This window comes from Rhineura floridana, chromosome 1 (genome assembly GCF_030035675.1).
Source record: "Rhineura floridana isolate rRhiFlo1 chromosome 1, rRhiFlo1.hap2, whole genome shotgun sequence".
NCBI lineage: Eukaryota > Metazoa > Chordata > Lepidosauria > Squamata > Rhineuridae > Rhineura > Rhineura floridana.
Window position 1 is genome coordinate 283,578,306 of NC_084480.1, and position 20,589 is coordinate 283,598,894.

The 20,589-nt window shown below is 44.2% G+C and overlaps 2 protein-coding genes across 9 annotated transcripts in view; one reads left to right on the forward strand and one right to left on the reverse strand.

The window, feature by feature from the left end:
- Window positions 1-7,259, reverse strand: part of VIRMA (vir like m6A methyltransferase associated) — a 48,861-nt gene extending 41,602 nt beyond the window's left edge. For 3 of the 6 annotated variants that reach the window (XM_061603064.1, XM_061603092.1, XM_061603084.1), the window contains exon 1: window positions 3,835-4,361. In XM_061603064.1, coding sequence (XP_061459048.1) covers window positions 3,835-3,897 — 63 coding nt within the window. In that variant the 5' untranslated portion in view covers window positions 3,898-4,361. Of the gene's footprint in view, window positions 1-3,834; window positions 4,362-5,707; window positions 5,762-6,938 lie in introns of those variants that run through there. The other 3 variants (XM_061603045.1, XM_061603055.1, XM_061603075.1) reach the window with 3 other exon arrangements.
- Window positions 7,260-12,755: 5,496 nt separating this feature from the next.
- The window catches only part of ESRP1 (epithelial splicing regulatory protein 1), a 50,737-nt gene continuing 42,903 nt past the window's right edge, over window positions 12,756-20,589 (forward strand). For all 3 annotated transcript variants that reach the window (XM_061603137.1, XM_061603157.1, XM_061603147.1), the window contains exons 1-3: window positions 12,756-13,197; window positions 14,145-14,273; window positions 17,155-17,268. In XM_061603137.1, coding sequence (XP_061459121.1) covers window positions 12,865-13,197; window positions 14,145-14,273; window positions 17,155-17,268 — 576 coding nt within the window. In that variant the 5' untranslated portion in view covers window positions 12,756-12,864. The remainder of the gene's footprint in view (window positions 13,198-14,144; window positions 14,274-17,154; window positions 17,269-20,589) is intronic.

The following is a 20,589-nucleotide window of genomic DNA, read 5'->3' on the forward strand; positions in this document are numbered from 1 at the left end:
ACTCTTCCAAATCAAGAGGAAAACAAAGTCTTTCACCAAATTCTTAGGCTGCCATCCTAAAAAACATTTACTTCTGAGTAAACGTGCACAGCATTTTACAGTTAATGCAAACTGAGCCCAGCCCAATTATATCACTATTTTACAGGACTGAAATATGCCCTTCTTATTTTATGTTCAATAAAGAGCCCCAATGGTTATTAAGCAAATTGTGTTTAAAATTTGAAAAGATAAGCAATTCTTAAAAATGGAATAAAAAAAGTCTGCACAACTTATGCCATTTTATTTTTTACTATCTTATTGTTTTATTGTACACCACCCTGAGATATTCTACTGAAGGGCAGCACACAGAAATTTCAAAATTAATAAATTTGTGACCTACCAAGTCAAACAAGAATGTATTATTTTATTCTGTGTGCATGTTATTGCTTTTAGCTGCATTGAGTACCATTTGATGGAAAGGCAGAATGCAAATGTAACAAATAATATACTGAACTAACAAAGAGTGTTGTCAAACATCTGGCAGGCCACAATATATGGCAAGCAAACTGTATTCAGCTTCAAGAGTCAAGAGAGCATATAATATAGGAATGCAAACTGTAGATATACCCCAGCCTTCTGCAAACTGACAACCTCCCAATGTTGCTGGACTCCCAAATCCCATCAGCTCCAGACAGCATGAGATTTTGGTCAAGGATTATGGGAGGTGGATTCCAACAACATTTGGGGGGCACCAGGTTGGAGAATACATGCACATCCTCATTCAGAACAAGAAAGCACCAATGCACACCAAATGCCACAAGCAGGTTTCCCCATGGAATTCAAACAGAAAGGGCAGCCCTTCTGGGCTACACCTTCCACTGAAGAGATCAGATCACTTTTGCAGTTGAGGGAGCTCTAAGGGCGCCCATACGAAATTACTAAATCTACCCATTATTTATAACCATTTGCAAGAGAAGAGTTCGACTGCTTGGCAGCAAACATCATGCTGCTTAACACGGTTATACCTGGGGCCTCATAACTGACAAATGAAAGAAATGCTTCAAAAAAGGGACCGTGTGATGTTCCTATATTAATGTATATATGGTAAGTGTTGTTGTTTAGAAGATACATGGTAAGTAGTGAAAGAGGAGGGGGAGTGAATGGGCAGTAGAATGCGAGATGATTGGCTGAGTGTTTAAAATGGCTGAACGTATAAAAGGAAGAGTGAGAGTGGAATCTGGGGGGAGAAGAGAATGAGTGGGTTGCTTGGTGGGGTTTAGAGAGTTGTTTGCCAGGAGAGAGTGGAGAAGGAGGGGGGTGGAGTTCGGATTAGTATTGAGTAAAACCATATGCTTATGTGCCTTAAGAAGAAATCTTGTTAATCTTGTTAGCTTTGTTATCTTTAATAAATACTTAATTTGGTTTACCAAAGGCCTGATCCTTGGCTGGGGTTTCACAGACCAGAAGGGAGGGTAAGGTAATGACCAAGGCTGAAGGGGAACTGTAACAAATGGTGGCAGCGGTGAAGAGAATAACAATACCAGTATTCAGAGTCTCTGGGAATACTAGTATTAGGACGTGACTGGTGGTTGCCTAGCAGGGGGATCTGTTGAGATCTGTGCTAGAGCGGGGAGAGAAACAATAAAAAAGGACAGTCCGGACTGGTGGAGTCCCTGGTGGTGCCTAGAGACAGGCAGTAGCCACGCGCAGGTAGGAACCTGACAGGGAGAGCCAGGGAAGGGCGTCACAGACCTCACTGTTACTAACTCAGCTGAAGATGACAGGAGAGGATATTCAACAGATCAAGCATCTTACAACAGAATATTAAGGAACTGGTTTAAAGTTGCCATTGCTATTGATAAACCTATTCTGAATAGTTTTTATCTATCTCTGTTCTAACAGACTTGCAGTCTAGAATCATACTACAACATGTTTTAGTTTGTGTGCAAGACAAACAGTATTTATTTTTAAAAAAACAATATTCTTGGGTATGACAGTTCTGGAAGGAATGCAAAATATATTTGCTGTGATGAGTTTTTATTTTCACAAAAATCTTTCATCTGGTCTTAACAGGTCTAAGAATAATAACCCATCTAATGAAAACATCACTATAAGCATGCAAATACTTGCAGTAACCAATGAAACTCTTCACGTGTTCGCATTTCTTGAATACACACAGTGTGTTAATGGTTAACGGTCAAACGGAAAAGTATAGTATAAACAATCACAGAACTCATCTTCTCATGCTTGCATGAGTCACTGTACTAAAATCCAAGTAAGTGTTTATAACCCAACACATGAGTCATTTGGTATGCAAAGCCTTTCCTTTCTATAGAGAACAGGCATGCACCAGGAATATAAGGGAATATATTTGTAAATGGCTTATATGGCTTTCAGCAGTACACAGGTGGCCAAATTTGGCAGTTTAATTCTATCTTTTGTACAGTCAACTGCAACAGAAGTAGTGACATGTCCCAGCTCCTGCTGGGAGGAAAGGCGGGATATAAATCAAATAACAAACAAACAAATAAATAACTAACTAAAATCATTTCTAGAGTTCAATCCACCTTACCAGCATTATTGTTTGCACAACCACAAATGATGTCGCAAATAGGGGACCCAAGAGGACTCTGCCTCTCACTATGTCATATTTACTGACTCTGCGTTACATGCTTGTGCTTCTGGCAAATTAGAGCAGTCAACAACAACAAGACAAAGGTGCTAGATGCATTCTTCTTTTCACACTTGCCTCACTATTTAACACGAGACTCAAAAGGTTTGTTTTATCTAACCTCCTAATACAGGAGGGAATATTGGGCCAGAGCAAGAAAAGTTAGTAGCACATGCAGATAACTGAATTGCTCAAATTATTCCCAAAGCATGAAGTACTTGACTGATGGTTTTCTGTGCAAGAATTTTTAACCTCTTCTCTCTCATCAATAATTTCCATCTACCAGCCATCCTATCATAACTTCTCTTTATGGAGTAACATACAAACAGAAAAAGAAAAATTATTTATTGGTAAGGCTGCATACTTAAGAGCACTAATTAACATATGATTATTTTTAACTAGGCCAGCCTTTCCCAAACTTTGGATCCACAGATGTTGCTGAACTACAATTCCCATCATTCCTGGCCACTGATCATGGTGGCTGGGGACGATGGGAGTTGTGGTCCAAGAACATCTGGGGACCCCAAGGTTGGGAAAGATTAAACTAGGCTTTTGTTGTCATTTTCACTTCCAGAGACTGATAAAAAGATCGGCTTATTCTATCCCAGGGGTGGGGAACTATGGCACTTCTGATGTTGCTGGACTACAACTCCCATTTCCTCCCACTATTCCTCCCACTTGATAGGACTTGGAGTCCTACAATACTCAGAGGACCACAGGTCCCCCACTCTTGTTCTACTGCCATCAAAGCATGAACAAGTTTAAAATAAGGATTATAATCCATATGGAAATTATTACAGGATAGTAGATGAACAATGAGCACCTAGGTAGTTAAGAGGCTTGTTAGACAAGGCACCACATTTCTAGACACTTAGAAACTTTATCAAAACAACTGAAATATTGTTTTTACATCTGTACCTGGGCGTGAACCTCTGTACCCAGGCACCCAGACCAACCTACTTAAGAGAGAAATGGGTCAGAGCTGTCACTACCCTCGATATCAGATTACCACAGTTTCCTTTGTGAGGATACAGAAGGAATGAGCTCTAGCCCCGCCCTGACAGCCTGGCTCTTCCGCACAAAATTCACCTCCACTCCGGCAACAAAAAGACTAAAACCCCGCTATCCTGTCTTTCCTGGACGTCTGGTGAACAGAAGGAAACGGCCCTTGCCACCCACATTACCTCCGTGGTCTGATGTTTGAAAGTGTCTAAAAACAGAAGTTCCGTTGTTGTGTCCGCCGCCATTTTGCCTCGGCGGAAACATCTCCCCTCAGAATTCGAACGCTTCCGGAGTCAAGGAGCTGCGGCGCATGCGCCTTGCATATTTTCTCTACCGTTCGGAAAATAGATGTTTTGCTTTTCGCGGGTTGCTTTTCCTCCTTTGTTCGCTGCTTTAGTAAAAACGCACAACGTAGCTGTATGTTGTTGGGAAAGCGAAGTTAAAAGAGGGGAGGGGTGTTGCAATGCAATGCATCCTTAGTTGGAAATAATCCCTATTAATCGATACGTTGTTTCCGAGTAAATTACGTGAGATCTGGGTGTACACCTATGCAAACTGGCTTGGAAATAAGCGGCACTGTATAGTGAGAGTTACCTCTGAGTGAGCCCGCATGCGATCAGGTTCCTAGGCAAACACAACTGGGAGCGTAAATTCCTTCCGAATAAAAAAGGTGGCCAGGTTTTGTTTTGTTTGGAGAGGGGGGAAGAGGGTAGGAATCCTGCACCTTTAAAGTGGTGCGTATGCGGAAATTTCAGCAGGTGTAGCTTGTTATGCAGCCGCACCTGCTGAAATTCCCTCTTCCACACAACTATTAAAGGAGCAGGAATTCTGTCTTCCCCTCCCAAAAAAATCTGGCCACCCTACCTGGATCTACCCCTGTAATTTTATTGGGTGCTGTTAAGTGCCTTCAAGTCGATTATGACTTATGGCAACCCTATGAATCAGTGACCTCCAATAGCATCTGTTATGAACCACCCTGTTGAGATCTTGTAAGTTCAGGTCTGGGGCTTCCTTATGGAATAGATCCATCTCTTGTTTGGCCTTCCTCTTTTTAGATTCCCTTCTGTTTTTCCCAGCATTGTCTTTTCTGGTGAATCATGTCTTCTCATGATGTGTCCAAAGTATGATAACCTCAGTCATCATTTTTGCTTCTAGTGACAGTTCTGGATTAATTTTTTCTAACACCCAATTATTTGTATTTTTCTCAGTCCATGGTATGCGCAAAGCTCTCCTCCAACACATTTCAAATGAGTTTATTTTTCTCTTATCTGCTTTTTTCCCTGTCCAACTTTCACATCCATACAAAGAGATTAGGAATACCATGGTCTGAATGATCCTGACTTCAGTGCTCATCTTTGCATTTGAGGACCTTTTCTAGTTCTCTCATAGAGTTACTTCAACTAAACCTGTGAGGATCAGTCTGTTCTTCTATGCATACTTATGTGGGAGTAAGCCCTTTTAAACAGCCAGATGTGCTTCTGAGTAAGTGGGCTCAGGTTTAAAGTAATGCTAACTTTCTTTAAAGCCACTCTAGCCCACAAATCAGTGAATGGTGACAATAACAAGAGCTAAAATAAAATCATTGTTTTGGGTGCCACCATGATGCAGAAAAATGGATCCAAGACGCAGATCTCCATGGATTTTCATTGGCTCCTTCTGGGAGGAAGGGCGGGATATAAATTTTAATAAAATGAATACAAATTTAATAAATAGTATTATTTTTACATGAGATCTACCCGAAATTACCATCAAAACAAACATCACATTCATGCTCACATAGTGAACTATAATAATCACAAATCCTGTATGCTGCAAAAACATGCATCTGGGCCACAGATCCTCTGGATTTTTATAGGGCATCCCCACAAAACCATTGCAGATTACCCATGGATTCTGTGTTCATGGATTCAACCATAAAAATCATAGATCTGGGATTTTATGGGAACATGTCAAAAAGCCTGGATTGGCTCTATTTTTCTTTGCTGCCATAGATTTGACCCATGTGTAGACCTGAGCCTGATATTGCAGCCTGATCCTATGGGGAGTTAAACTCACCTAAGTCTGCATAAGATCCAGCTGCTAATGCAGTTCCTAAGATATATTTTGTTCCTGGAAAGTCAAAACAAACAGAGTTGTAAATGCCTGAGCAGTGAAATGGGGCTACAATGAACTCACAAGAGATTGACCCTTCCCTTCTGTGACTTTGCAGAGCTTGTAGTCAGATGTGGGAAACCTTTGGTCCTCCATACGTTACTGAACTGGAGCTCCCATTAGCCCCAGCAAGCATGGCCAGGGATAAGTTATAGTTCAGCAACACATGGAGGGCCATAGATTCCCCACACCTGTTGTATGTTCAACAGGCTTACTCATGCATCAGTGTGGTGGCACCTACCCTGTGGAACTCCCTACTCTTAAAGATTAGACAGGCACCATCTCTGTTATCTTTTTGGTGCCTATTGAAGACTTTCCTCTTTCAATAAGCCATTTAAGATGAGACCTTATCCCAGTCTGCTTCTGTGTTGGAATTGCTTTTTAATATGTTTTTAAACCTTTTTTAAAAAAAGAACAATATGTTTTTAACCTTTGTTTTTTAAGATGTCTTCAAAGCTTTTTAAAAAAAAGTTTTTAAAGTTGTTTGTTTTGATGTATTTTAAACAGTTTTTAGTGCTTTTGTTTGCCACCCTGGGCTCCTTCTGGAAGGGCCGGATATAAATCAAATAATAAATAAATAAACAAACCAGGGTTTGCGGGGATTGTGTTGTGTTTTGAACACATAAGTTTCTTTTTCTTGTGCTGAAAAAAGTCAGTATTTTTTTTTAATGGGAAGCTTTGGTGACAGTAATATTCATTTGGGAACTTGTGCAACTCCCTGTGTTCAATGGTAGCTCCATAAGTAAGTGGGTACAGGACTGCAACTATTCTGTCTGGTCTATTATTGTGGCTGTTCCGTTGAAAGGGACGGACGTGAGTCCACACAAGGCTTTAAAATAGAATTCCAGCCTAGTAGTATTAGATGAAGATCGAAAGGAGTTAAGCCCCCGGGATCAGCAAGTCTTACTTCTGCATAGTGTTCAGCTGAACAACACTCCAGCAAAATGCTTTTCGAGAAGCAGTAAATGTTAGCAAGAATATGACGTTCTTATAAAATTGTTCGGTAAACGTCCTAAGAATCATGTCGCCATTTTGTCAGCCTCGCCGATGCCACATTAAAAAAAAGAATCTCCACCACTCCCATTGGCCCAATGGGGCTCCCTAGCCCTAAGATTGTCCTCTTTCCCGCCCCTACCTCCTTGTGGCATAGCGACTCTGGCCAGCGGCAAAGAAGGACTGGAACTCTTGAAATTCGAAACAACTTCCCACGCGCAACTCTTCCAGGAGAGCAAGCGGCTTTTCCTACACAGTGCGCAGGCTCAGAAAGTTCCATTGAAAAAAAGATGTCGGTACTTTTCATGAATGGCAGCCAGCGCAGACAGTTCGCCGGTAGCCGCTGTGAGCAGCCAAGAGTCACCTCCCTCTCCAGGCCGGAAGCCAACCCGGAATGATAGACAATCACTCGCCTCCCTCGCTCCACTTGTTGCTTACGCTGCGAAATTATTTGTCCCGAAAAAGAGGGCGGGCAAGTCAAGTCCTAGCGCCTCGGCTCCTTCCTCCCAAACCTGATCGCCCAGTCCGACGGCGCCTCGAGCCGCCTTGCTTTTTCCAGGCACTTGCCCGCCCGGAACTGTGGGCGCTTCTTTCCAGCAGCTGCTTTTCTAAACTTCTGCAGACCTGGAGGAAGGAAAGATCCCGCCGATAAAGTTTTTTTAAAAAATAAAACGGGATAGGATAGCTCTCTAAAGCGGGTCGTCCTGTCTCCTCACCTCTGGCAACAGCATGTCCAAGTAAAGGTACCATCAGAAAGCTGCAAAAAAAAAAGGACTACACTGTGGATCGTAAGAAAGCCGGCCTCTGAAGTCAGTGGTCCAAGTGCACAGCCGCGCATCAAAAAAAAAAAGGGGGGGGGGGGACAAACTGCGCTCAGTTTTAACTTGACAATGAACTATCTAAGGAAGCCTACCTTGAACTGGGGCACAGGTGGCAAGTCTGTTTCCAAGCAAATTACACCCCCCTCCTCTTCTAGTTTATTTTGCGCTCTGCTGGTGAGTCTGTAGCCGGCAACTCTCCCAGAGATAAGCCTCCAAAAAGTGATCCTAGCCCACCGTAAAGTGGGAGGATGCCTCCTTGGCTAAGCTGGTCTTCCTCCTTGTCTCCGCCTGTCAGTTCCCAGTGAGCATAGGAACAAGCCAGCTGCCTTATACGGAGTCAGGCCAGCGATCGATCTAGCATAGTATTGTCTGCACTGACTGGCAGCGGCTGTCCAGGGTTTCCGACAGGAGTATTTTCTAGATCGACCTGGAGGTCTGCGACCTTCCGCATTGCTGCCGAATAAACGTGTGGCTCGGACTGTTCAACGGTTGGTATTCAAAGGCTGCAGTCCTATGCCCACTTTCTTGGGAGTAAGCCCCATCGAACTCAATGGAGCTTGCTTTTAAGTAGACGTACATAGGCTTGCCCTGGAAGTGTCTAAGATTTTCTAGCTTTTTTTTATTGAGGACGTTGTGTTCTGAACTGTTTTGTCATTCTATGCTTGAGCCCCCCAGGTAAGTTATTGGGCAGCCTTCTGTAAAAATAGTAAATGAATCAACCACCTTTTATTCGAAAGTAGAGGCAAGCATGCACAAGGGTGGTGTAGTGGTTGGAGTGTTGGGCTAAGACCTCGGAGGCCAGGGTTGGGTTCAAATCCCCATTGGGGCATGAAGCTCCCTGCGAGACCTCGGACCAGTCCTGCACTTTCAGCCTAACCTACCTCTCAGGATTGTTGAGAGGAGAAAATGGGGGAGGGGGAGAGAACCAGGTAGGCCACCTTGAGCTTTTTAGGGGAAAGGTGGGATATAAATGTAATCATTAGTAATAAATGCTTGTTCAGATCGATGGAGCTTACTCCCTATAGGAAAAAAATGTGCAAAGGATTGCAACCCGATCCCATGTGGGCTTGCAATCACTCTCAGTGCGTTCAATAGGGCTTCCTTTTGGTGAAGTGTGCAGCTGATTGAGACTTAAATATGCACAGGGCCGCTGTGCACATCAGTCTCATCCGTTTACAATCTTAATCTTACGCACCCGCCTGGGGGGATGTAGTGAGGGAAAGAGTGCTGTGCCTCCAACTCTCTCCCTTCCTGTTTTCATTGCCTTCCAAAGCAAGGGGGCGGGGGGAGCCTCTGTACCTGTGGAGGCTCCCTGCACCTTTTGGAATCCCTCATTGCCAAATAAAATACAAAATACATCACCAAAAAAAAAAAAGGACACAGATTTGGATAACATTTGCCTATGCTATAGTATTAGTATTAGTAGTATTACTACTGTAATGTGCTCTACGTGGGGTTACCCTTGAAAACGGTCCGGAAATTACAACTGATACAAAATGCAGCTGCTCGACTACTTACGAATAGTCGCCGCCGAGATCACATCACACCAGTGTTGTTCGACCTACACTGGCTTCCAGTTGTTTTCCGAGCCCAATTCAAGGTGTTGGTATTGACCTTTAAATCCCTATACGGTTTCGGCCCAGTTTATCTCACGGAGCGCCTTCAACGCCACCAATTATGCCGCCCGACAAGATCGGCCACACAGGGCCTTCTCTCAATCCCGCCAACAAAAACAGCCAGATTGGCGGGTACAAGAGAGAGGGCATTCTCAGTGGCGGCCCCCACTCTTTGGAACTCCCTCCCACAAGATCTCCGGCATGCCTCTTCCCTAAATGTATTTCGGAAAGCCTTAAAGACCTGGCTTTTTCAGCAGGCCTTCGGGGTATCCGGGGAGGGTTAAACGATATAATTGTAATGCCTCCTACCCAGTTTTAATATTGTTGTTGTAGATCTATTGTTTTTATTGTATTACTGTATTTTATTAATTGTATTTTAATAATTTTGTAAGTCGCCTAGAGTGGCCATTGGCCAGATAGGCGATGAAGAAATTAAATTTATTATTATTATTATTATTATACATGAGAGCCAGTGTGGCGTAGTGGTTAGAGTGTTGGACTACAACCTTGGGAGACCAGGGTTCAAATCCCCACACAGCCATAAAGTTCAGTGGGTGACGTTGGGCCAGTCACTGCCTCTCAGCCTCAGAGGAAGGCAATGGTAAACCCCCTCTGAATACCACTTACCATGAAAAGCCTGGTCACCATAAGTCGGGATTGACTTGAAGGCAGTACATTATTATTATTAGATTTATTAGTCGCTTGTTATCCAAAGGTCTCCAAGCAACTCACAAGATAGTTAAAAACAAAATAAAATGTCTCATACCACAAAAGAAAATATAAAGAAAACAAATACAGATGCAAGATTAAAAATAATGAAATTAATGTCTCCTTTCTCTTTTGGTGACAGTCACTTCTAACCATTTATGCACAATATAATGTAATATACGCCTGGCGGCATGGCAAATCCCTCCACAGTAAATCAACACTCTCCATTGGACAACTGTCCGTCTCCAGCCTCATCCTACTGCTTCGGGACCAGTTGGTATTTGTTTGCGCTGCAGAGAGTCTGAAAATCTACGCCAAAGAAAATCAATGGGGGGGTGTCACTCCCGTAGTAGTGTAGGGGCAAATTCAGAAGTGCAGGGTCCCTACATGTTAATCACAGCCATATCCCCTCCCTCCTTTTTTCCTGTGGGTGTTTTTTTTGCCTAGGAACCAATACGCATGAAAGAGGCGTCTGTTAGGCACTGAGAAGAGTCTTCTAACTTGCTTCCCTATCCTTTCCTGCTGATTGAAGCCAATTAGAGTTGAAAGGAGGCGAGCCAAACACTGAGAAGACTCAGTGCTAACACTCTTTTCTTTCATTCTTGGCTTGTAGGATGCTGGAGACATAGGGACCCTGCTCCCCAAAAAAGTAAAGGGTCTAAGACACACACACACCCGCCCCCGCAGACTACGCCCCTGGATCTGGTGTCACCTGCAGAGAGCGGGGCTTGGCACCCAGCTAGCGAGGGAGAGCTTACAACGAGGTTGGGCTGGCGGAGAGTTTGGGGAGGGCCACGTGATCAAAACCTCCAGCGACCTCGCGGTCATCGTCGGGTCAGGAGATCCGGAAAACAGCTGACGGGGTCCCGCTGCACGTGGGACTGGATCCTTACCCTCCCAGGAAAGGGAACCGAGTTCAGGACAAGGAACTCCTGAAGAGGGAGATGCAAAGCCTCTTAACGGGGTGGGGGGATGGTGTCCCTAAGCGTGGTGGGCCCCTTACTTTTTCATACCCCGGAACCTGCTTCCTCTCCTAGCATCTTGGGGGTGGCGTCCCCTACCCCATAAATATTACGTGTTGGTAGCAGCAGGTGGGGGGAGAGGACGGAAGGAGACAAATCATACATATTTCAAGATGTATACTGGATGAGCCAGACCAAAGGATCTAATGAAAAGGAGGGATATCGCACAGCTACCAGTGTGGTGTAGTGGTTAGTGTGTTGAACTATGACCTGGGAGACCTGGGTTCGAAGCTCACTGGGTGACCTTGGGCCAGTCACTGTCTCTCAGCCTCAGACGGAAGCAATGGTAAACACCTCTGAATACCGCTTACCATGAAAACCCTATTCATAGGGTCGCCATAAGTCGGGATCGACTTGAAGGCAGTCCAAACCCAAAAACTCATAATTCCCTAGCTCTTGGGAAAAGTCGTAGCTCAGCGGTACATCACTTGCTTCACCTGCAGGAGGACCCCGCTTCAATCCCCAGCATCTCAGGGTAGGGCTGGGAATATCCCCTGCTTAAAACCCTCGGTGTCGACAAGGCTAGGCTAAATGGACCATTGGTTTGACTGGCAGGAGGCCACTTCCTATGTTCGCGGGGGTTAGCGCAGCCGACGAGGCTGGGGCAGGCAACAGAGACCAAGTCCGCGCCATCTTTTGCGTGGCAGCCCTTAAGATGTCTGAAGGCATCTCATCACCTCGAGGACATGGGCAGCTGCGGTCCACTCAGTCAGACCTCTGGCGCATGTAGCTCAGTATTGTCTACACTGACTGGCAGCTGCTCTCCAGGGTTTCCGGCAGAGAGTCTTCCCCTACGAACCTGGGACCTTCTGTACACAAACAAGAAGCTGTACCGCCGAGCCGATCCCCAAATTTCTCTCCTTCAGCTCAACATGCCCGTCTCTTTCAAGCGTTCCCAGAACTTAGTTTCCAGACGTCCCGCATCCTCCTCACTCTCCTCTCCTCTGTTTGATCGTCCTCAGCTATCCTTTCATGTTCCATTTTCTGACACCACCCAGTCTTTCCTGTTGACCCACCTCCCATTATCCTTGGCACCCAAACAAGAAGTCTGGTCCTGCGCATGTTTACTTGGACGTAAGTCTCACTGGGCTCCTTTCCAAACAAGAGAGCATAGGACTACAGCCAAAGAAGCTTTATTAATGCCTTTGTCATAGAGAGCTGGTGGGTGGCGCAGGTGCTACGGGGAAGTCCCTGGTTCTGGTCTTACTTCTGCCATGATCTCATTAGGTGAGTTCGAAGCAAGCCACGCTCTCTTCCAGGTTTCTCACTCTCATCTTCGATAGGAGAAAGAACATCATTGGCCTACCTTACAGGGCTGTTGTGAGGATAATAACCAGATGATGCATGTGAAATACTATAGGAAGTCCTATGCAAGACTATAGTAATTGCTTATAGTTAGCAACATTTTGCAAAATATAGAATACTTAATATTTGTTTGCAAAATTATGCAAAGAATTTGGGGTCTGCTGTAGAGGTAAGGTGATCAGTCTCTTCAGGCTCACAAGAGCTATTCAACGCTCACGTTCGTTTGTGCCAGGTGTCCTCCGCCGTCTTTTCCTACCATCTCCGCCTCTGGTCCCTCTACCGCCGTCACCTTTACCCTGACGCACAAGATCTCCGTTCCTGCCTAATCCCCCTCCCCGTTACTCCCCTGACCCGCCTTTGCCCCCTCCCTCTTGTCGCCACGTCCCTGCGGGAAGAAGCCAATGGGCGGCCTCGCTCAGGTGTGTCTCTCTCATCTGCACCACGTGGGGTGGGCCGGTGGGAGGAGTGGGCAGGTACAGCCACATCCCCAAACAGCCAAGCCCGCAGCCATTGCGTGCCTCGTAGGGGTGTAGCCCGACTTGTGCTTTGGAATTGGCTCCCATGCAATTAAGCTACAAAAAGAGGCCACATGGGGCATGCGCCTCTCTCTCCTACATGCAGGTCTAGGGCAGGGATTGAGGGAGCGCTTAGGTGGCTGTAGGTGTCGGCTGGGGAAGGGGGGGCATTTGTTCCCTGCACTGGAGAGGGCTTGGGTGGGGGGTTTAGCTGCTGCTTGGCAGAAGTTCGGTGAAAGTCTTTTGTCTGCTACTCCCTCGCTGGCGCTCATCCTCATCAGCATGACGACATCTCTAGACTACCTGGTCATCCTCTTCGGGACCACCGCGGGGGCCAACGGGGCTCGCCTGGGCTCCGATGAGAGAGAGTTGATCCAACTACTGTGGAGAGTGGTGGATCTGGCCAACAAGAAGGTACTTGCTTTTCTTTCTTTTCGGTCGTGTTGCGCGCGTGTGTGTGAATGGACTTTTCTCTTTTTCCCTGCCTTTATAGTAAACCCTAGGATAGGTTGGAAGTAAGGCTGCGTACACGATATATACATTGAAAGCGCCTCTTTTCCCACCACCAAGCATCTTGGGAACTGTAGTTTACCCCTCCCAGAGCTACAATTCCCAGCAACCCTTAACGAACTACCGTTTCCAGGATTCGTTGGGGGGAGGGAGACATGTGCTGTAGCTGATGATTCCAATCCAATGAACACTTATTTGGGAGTAAATCCAATTCGATTCAATTGGATTGACCTCTTTGAATTCTGGGTGGGGTTTTAATTCATGGGATTGGTTCAAATCGGGGGGGTGTATGAAATGAAACCAGGTGATCATTGAGAAATGCCTTCGGTTTAAGAAGTGTTGCAAAAGGGTGTTAAGGCCCACAGACAGAGCAGGAGCTAGCTTTGCGTTTCAACGCTTGCCACTCCTACTTCGGGTCCTGGTTGGGCCATGTAAACTCACCGCGTGATTCTCGGTGCTGTTTTCTCCAAGCAGTTAAAAAAAGGTTTTCATTTGAGTCTGGGGTGGCGGAGAAATTGGTTGGTTCGGGAACCGCACAGAGCCATCCTGTATGTGTTTACTTGGAAGTAAGCAACACGGTACTAAATAGGGCTCACTTACTCTCCTAGAAAAGCGCGCGCAGAATTGCAACCTGAACAAATGTTTGAAAAAACCAGGCCGTTTTCTTCTTGAGCGTGGAGGCTGGGCCTGCGTGGGCCAAACGTCCTGTTGGCCTGAGTTAAATCCCGTTTACCAGCAGCCTGTGGCCTGGTCTGCCTTATCTGGGAATGCCTGTAGGGCAGACGTTGGACTGGAGGATTGATCTCTTCCTTTTACCTCCTTTCCATCCCCTCCCCCTTAATTTCCTGGAGTTGGGAAGTCTTCATGAAGTGTTGATCGGGCCTGACCACTTGGAGCTGACGGACGAGAGCAAAGAAGAAACCAATATCACTGAGGACCGCTTGTCGTTTGCCCCGCCACTGGAGCAAGCTCTGAGACAGGTAATAGGCGGGCTACAGTCCTCTGTTTTTAGGGAAGGCCATTCCAGCAGGAGTTTGCGAGGGGGATCTAAACTCGGTCGTGGGAATCGGGTGCGCGCCTTTAAAACAAAAGAGGTGTGAGGAGTCGGACGCGCTATTTCTCTTCGGGGATGGGCTGGGTTTGGTTTGGGAGTGGAGGGAGAGCTGAGTCACAGCTGTCGGAGCAGGAAAGGGTAGACTTCTTCCACTGGCAGCGCCTGGGTGTACTTCAGGAAGAGAGGAAAAGATGGTGTGGCTTCAGACTGCTTTTCCCATGAGAGAGGGTCAGATCTGAATGGCCAGGACATGTATTCCAATTAAAGCCAACATGGTGACTGTTGTTGGTGTAGAGGCATAACTTCCAAACAGGCATAAAAGTAAAGGTGTCCCCGCATGTATATATGGGGTGGGATTGCCAGTTCCTTCCCCGGCCTTTCTTTACGCCCCAGCATATGCCGGGTACTCATTTTACCGACCATGGATGGATAGAAGGCTGAGTGGACCTCGACCCCTTTTACCGGAGATTCGAGTTCCTCCTTCAGTTGGAATCGAACTCCGGCCGTGAGCAGAGCTTCGGCTGCGTTACCGCTGCTTACCACTCTGCGCCAAGCATAGGTGAGCTATAATAGGAACATGGAAAACTGCTTTATACACAATAAAACTGTTAGTTCATCTAGCTCAGTATCGTCTACTCTTACTGGCAGCGGCTCTCCAGCATTTCAGGCAGGAGCTTTTCCCAACCCTATCCAGAGATGCTGCAATTGAACCTGGGACCTTGGGCATGCAAGGTAGATGCTGTACTGCTGAGTTATGGCTTTTCCCTAACTGCCCAACTGAGGTTGGTGACACCCCCAGGTGTGTGTGTCTAATTTGAAAAAAAAAGGTAAGGTGGACCCTGTGCTTTACCTACTATTGTCTCAAAAGATCTAGATTCCCCAATTCAAAGTTACCACACTTCCTTTCCACCTTCTCTACTTAATTCTGTCATTCTGCAAGCACGTGTGGTTTGTTTTTGGAGCTGATTACAGAAAAAACTACTGGTGCAATTACTTAAGCCTCTGTTCTAAAACATCTGGTTTCTTTAACTGGTCACTAGTCACTTCCACACAATGCAGTGGAAACCATAAATGACTAGCAACTGTATTAAACATGGGCACAAAGTTTGTTAACTTGAACTGAAGTTTCTGCAGTGATTTGTTTAAGGGACTAATGATTGACTAATTGTTCATTTCTCTAACAAGGAAGAAACTTCAGGCACACATTTGCCTACAAGGTCTGTCCAAAATATGTAAAAAGTTAAATAGCTCAAGCAAACTGATAAGTGAACACAATGATAAGCTATCGTCCCTAACAATGAGCACATTATTTATTTATTTGTATATGTATTAAATTTGCATCCCGCCCTTCCTCCCATATGGATTGTTGAGTTTGGTTCTGTAGAGAATCATGGAGAAAATTATGCACCAGTATTGTAAAGACATATGTCAGTGTGGGACGAAGTCCTTAGTCTTCTTTTAGGAGAATGTTGTGCTTCTAGTACAAAGTGTTGCATTAAGAACCTTTAAAAAAAATGAGCTTCAGAGTTCTCAAATCTTTAAAGATGGGGCCAGCTCTACCATTAGGCAAAATGAGACAGCCACTGCAGATAGTTGATGCTGAAAAATTGCCTGACCAAGCAAGCAGGGGAAAAAGAAGCTACCTGCCCGTTTACACACTCCAGCAGGCATCATAGGTGTTACTCTGCTCACATGATGCCTGCTGGTGTCACTACTGTTGCATTATACCAGTTGTTTGAGCATGCAGCATCTAGGTGCCATTTGGACAGTAAAGTAGTGGCAGCAAGGATTGAGTGTGTGTGCCAGGTGGTCTGGCTTGTGCCCCTTAAACTTGTCTGCTGCCCTCTGGTGTAGTGGAAGATGCTGTCCAATTGCCAGCCACAAAGCTAGTCGGATTCTGTATTTTGTTGGATGGGTATCTTATCCTTTGCTGTTTTGGGCCTGTGTAAAAATTAGTTGAAGATTGATCATGTACAGCCCTGCAGGGTCAAGAGGTTATAAAAAGATTCCTGCCTCTCAACAGAAATGGTGTGTGTCGTTTATACTAATTGAGCTTTCCGTACCTACAAAGTGTTTCACATAGAATATCACAGTAATCTTAACAACAAACCTGTAAGGTAGGTTGGTAATATTATCCCCATGGATAATTAGCTTTACCAGTGCAGTGAAAATATGGCACTGGTGTGGTGATTAGAGTATTGGGCTAGGACTGGGAAGACTCGCATTGAAACCCCCACATGGACATATTAAATCCACTGGTTGACTTTGGCCAGTCACAATGCTATTGGCCTACCTTACCTCACAGAGCTGTTGTGAGGGTAAAGTAGGGGGCAAAGTTGTGTGCTGCTGTGGGCACCTAGAGGAAGGGCAAGACAAAAATCTAACATATCTACCATGAAAAAATCTAACAATATTTCTCCAGCCAAAATCCTTGCAATAACCCTACGTTTGCTGAACTGCAAATATTTTCTGTGGATTTTGCTGTATAATTATGCTGTACCTACTCTATTTCTTGATTGGTTTATTGTGGATTTTTGTAATTTGTAATTACATCTGTTAATACAAAAGAAGCTTACTTTGGCATTCAGTGGTATATGATGTAATAAATAATATTAATTTTATTTGTAAGCTGCTGTGGGGACTTGGTGATTGAAAAGCAGACTACAAATTGCATAAACAGCACTCAAATTTAGACATGTAGTGAATCCCACTGAAAGTATAATGGTAAGTCTTTACCTAGTAGTGTAAAGTGTCCTTTCAAGTTTTAAGTAGATTTCCCCCCCTTTTTTGTCTTTTGTAACTTTTAGTTTAACCAGTCTGTGAGCAATGAACTAAATATTGGTGTAGGTACTTCGTTCTGTCTCTGCACAGATGGGCAGCTTCATATCAGGCAGGTTCTACATCCTGAAGCTTCCAAAAAGGTAAGAGTATGCTTCCTTTAATTCTGATCCCCTCCCAACTATCAGATTATCTATGACATACTGTGCATAGTCTCGCTTTAAGTATTGTCACATTTCCTCTTTTCCAGACTCATAATAATCTTTGGTTTTCTGCTTTCTGAAATCACTGGTTTGTGAGATATATAAAAGGAGAGTAGAGTGTGTGTTTTTTGCAGTACAATATGTTCTTTTTAAAAAGTTACAAGGCTAAGGGTTGGTTCAGTCTTTACATATTTGTATTCCACACTAACTGCGCTTCTTGCCTGTAACTTGTTTTGAACAGAAGAGTGGCCCAACATGGATTTTAATGTTGAGCTCAACTTTTGTAATCCATTTTCAAAGCTAAACTGATTGCTAGATCATGTGTTTGCAGGTATATCCAGATCTTGCAGTCAGCAACAGTATTTAAATTCTAAGGCTAGACTCCACTTAACTCGGAGTAAGGCTAATGTAATTCAGTGGGATTTGCATCTGAGTAAAGCATGCATAAGATCAAGTTGCATATACCAATATGTAGCTTTGCTTGGACCTAAGCTTTGGTTGAAAATCCTGCCAATTTTTGCCTGGCCATATTTATCTACTCTGCCAACATCCTGTTCAGAATACTGCAATGTGTTATACTTGGATCTGTCTTTGAAAATGGTTTGCAACTGTTTGCAGGCTTCAGTTAGTGCAGGGTGCTGCATCTGGAGGTCCGGCTGATATTGTTTCTTCAGATGGTATATTGCTACTCTTTGAAAAACACGCACGTGCACACACTCTTTGCTAGCTAGCTATTTGCTTCCAGGCCCAATTCAGAGTACTGATGCTCACCTGTAAAGCGGTAAATGGCATGGGATCCAAATATTTGATGGTGTCCACTCCCATATCAACCTGCCCATATCTTCAGGTCATCTGCTAATGCCCGTCTCTAAGTACCACCTCCATCTGAGATGAGAGATACTGCCAACAAGGGAGAGGGCCTTTTTTCAGTGCCCCATGTATGGAATGCCCTTTCAAGGGAGGCATTCTGGTATCAACCTTGTTGTCTTTTAGGCACCAGGCAAAGACACGTTTCCTTCACCCAAGTGTTTCAAATGTCATAAAATTTTAAAACTCTCCAACTATTACCAGTGTGTATATCTGTTGCTAGATTTATTATATTGTCTATTTATTTACTTTGGGTAGTATCCAGCCCGCTCATTCTGCCAGTGCAAGGATTTCTGCTTTCACAATGGAACTTCCTCCCTGAGCATGCCCTCCCCAAATCTGCTCCAGAGGATTGGGGTTACCCCAGAATAGATTTAAGGGGCACATGGGGGGAGTAGGGGAGGAGTTCTGTTGCGCAAGTAGAAATCTGTGTGCTGATGGAATGAGTTAGTTGGTTACCACCCTTGTGTTTTAACTTCTGTAAATTGCCTAGAAGTCCATTAAGATAAAACATGGTGAATAAATGTTACAAATGCCATGTGATGTTTTCTGTTAGGAGTGCATCCCTTCCAAGCTTTTGAACAGAAGAGTGGCCCAACATGGATTTTAATGTTGAGCTCAACTTTTGTAATCCATTTTCAAAGCTAAACTGATTGCTAGATCATGTGTTTGCAGGTACATCCAGATCTTGCAGTCAGCAACAGTATTTAAATTCTAAGGCTAGACTCCACTTAACTCGGAGTAAGGCTAATGTAATTCAGTGGGATTTGCATCTGAGTAAAGCATGCATAAGATCAAGTTGCATATACCAATATGTAGCTTTGCTTGGACCTAAGCTTTGGTTGAAAATCCTGCCAATTTTTGCCTTGCTTGCAATTTGTACTGTTTATGTATAAGAAATCTATGTACATAGTGTTGCATGTGCACCATCTTGCATGAGCTCTGCATGCAAATTTCTAGTACACATGACAGAATGCCAGTAAAAACCACATATGAAGCAATTTTTACTTTGGCTGGAACAGATGTGCTTGATTTATTAGTCATCTTTTCAAAGATTAAATCTCTACTCCACACCTTTCAAATCATGTTGTTGTACATCTTGAAATTCTGGTAGTGAACAGTGTAAGTTCTTCAAGGGTGTCTATTGCAACTAATGTAACAAAACAAAAATAGATGTGCATTTTCAATCTCTTTGGAGTTTTTTGTGTGCGTGGCTTTGGAAATTAAGAAAGAACACTCATATTCTTGTGAATTGATCATTCTGTTATTTCATTATAAAGGAAAGAACACCATGTGTTTGTAAATGGATTTTCTTTTTATAATGTAGTGAAAAAAGGAATCTGTGTTCTCTAATGTATGGGTGGGCAGTCTGGGAGTTCAACATATGGAGGGCCACAGTTTTTATCGGCTTTAGCCAGTGATCAGGGATGATGGGAGTTCTAGTTCAACAAGACCTGGAAGGCCACAGGTTACTCACTTTCGTGTATATCACTACTCACAAAGCTAAAGGTAGATAAAATATGGTTAAAATGTCCTAACCCATCAAAAAGATGCGGCTATTTTCATGTATACATCACTGAAGGCAGAACACACATTATTGAAAATTGGAATCTAAGATCATGCTCTGCTGGTCAAAGCAAACCTTGTTATCTTTTTCACCATAAAACTCAAGCTGTCTTTCAAATTCCTAAATGTTGAATCGCTTTCCTACCCCATCATTCTGTTCTCATTGAGTGAATAACCTATTAGCCATGATGACTAAGTTCTACCCCCAGTATTGGTGACAGTGTGTCTCTGCATATCAGTTGCTGGGAATCACAAGTGGAGAGTGTACTGTTGTATTCAGGGTCTGCTTGTGGGCTTCCCATAGACATCTGGTTGGCCACTGAGAACAAGATGCTGGACTGAGTGGCCCTTTCCAGTAATCGTATGTTATATATAATTTTCCACAAATACATCTGTGCTCAAAATAGTTGATGTAAACAGCCTAAATACAGTAGTACAGTCGTGATCCATAATAAAAGATAATAATAATAATAAAATAAAATTTTATTTTTAGGCCGCCTATCTGGCCGAATGAACGGCCACTCTAGGCGGCGTACATAATTAAAAATACAACATGTAATACAGTTTTAACATATAAAACAATTATAATCCACCAACCTACATCTATACACTGTAAACTAAAATTATCTAGGAGACTTGTATGCCCGCTGAAACAACCAAGTTTTCAATCCTTGGCGGAAACCTACCAGGGAGGGGGCATGGCGAAGGTCGTATGGCAGAGAGTTCCAGAGGGTGGGGGCCACAACTGAGAATGCCCTCTGTCTGGTCCACACCAGCCTAGCTGTCTTAACTGGTGGGACCGAGAGAAGGTCTTGTGAGGCAGATCTC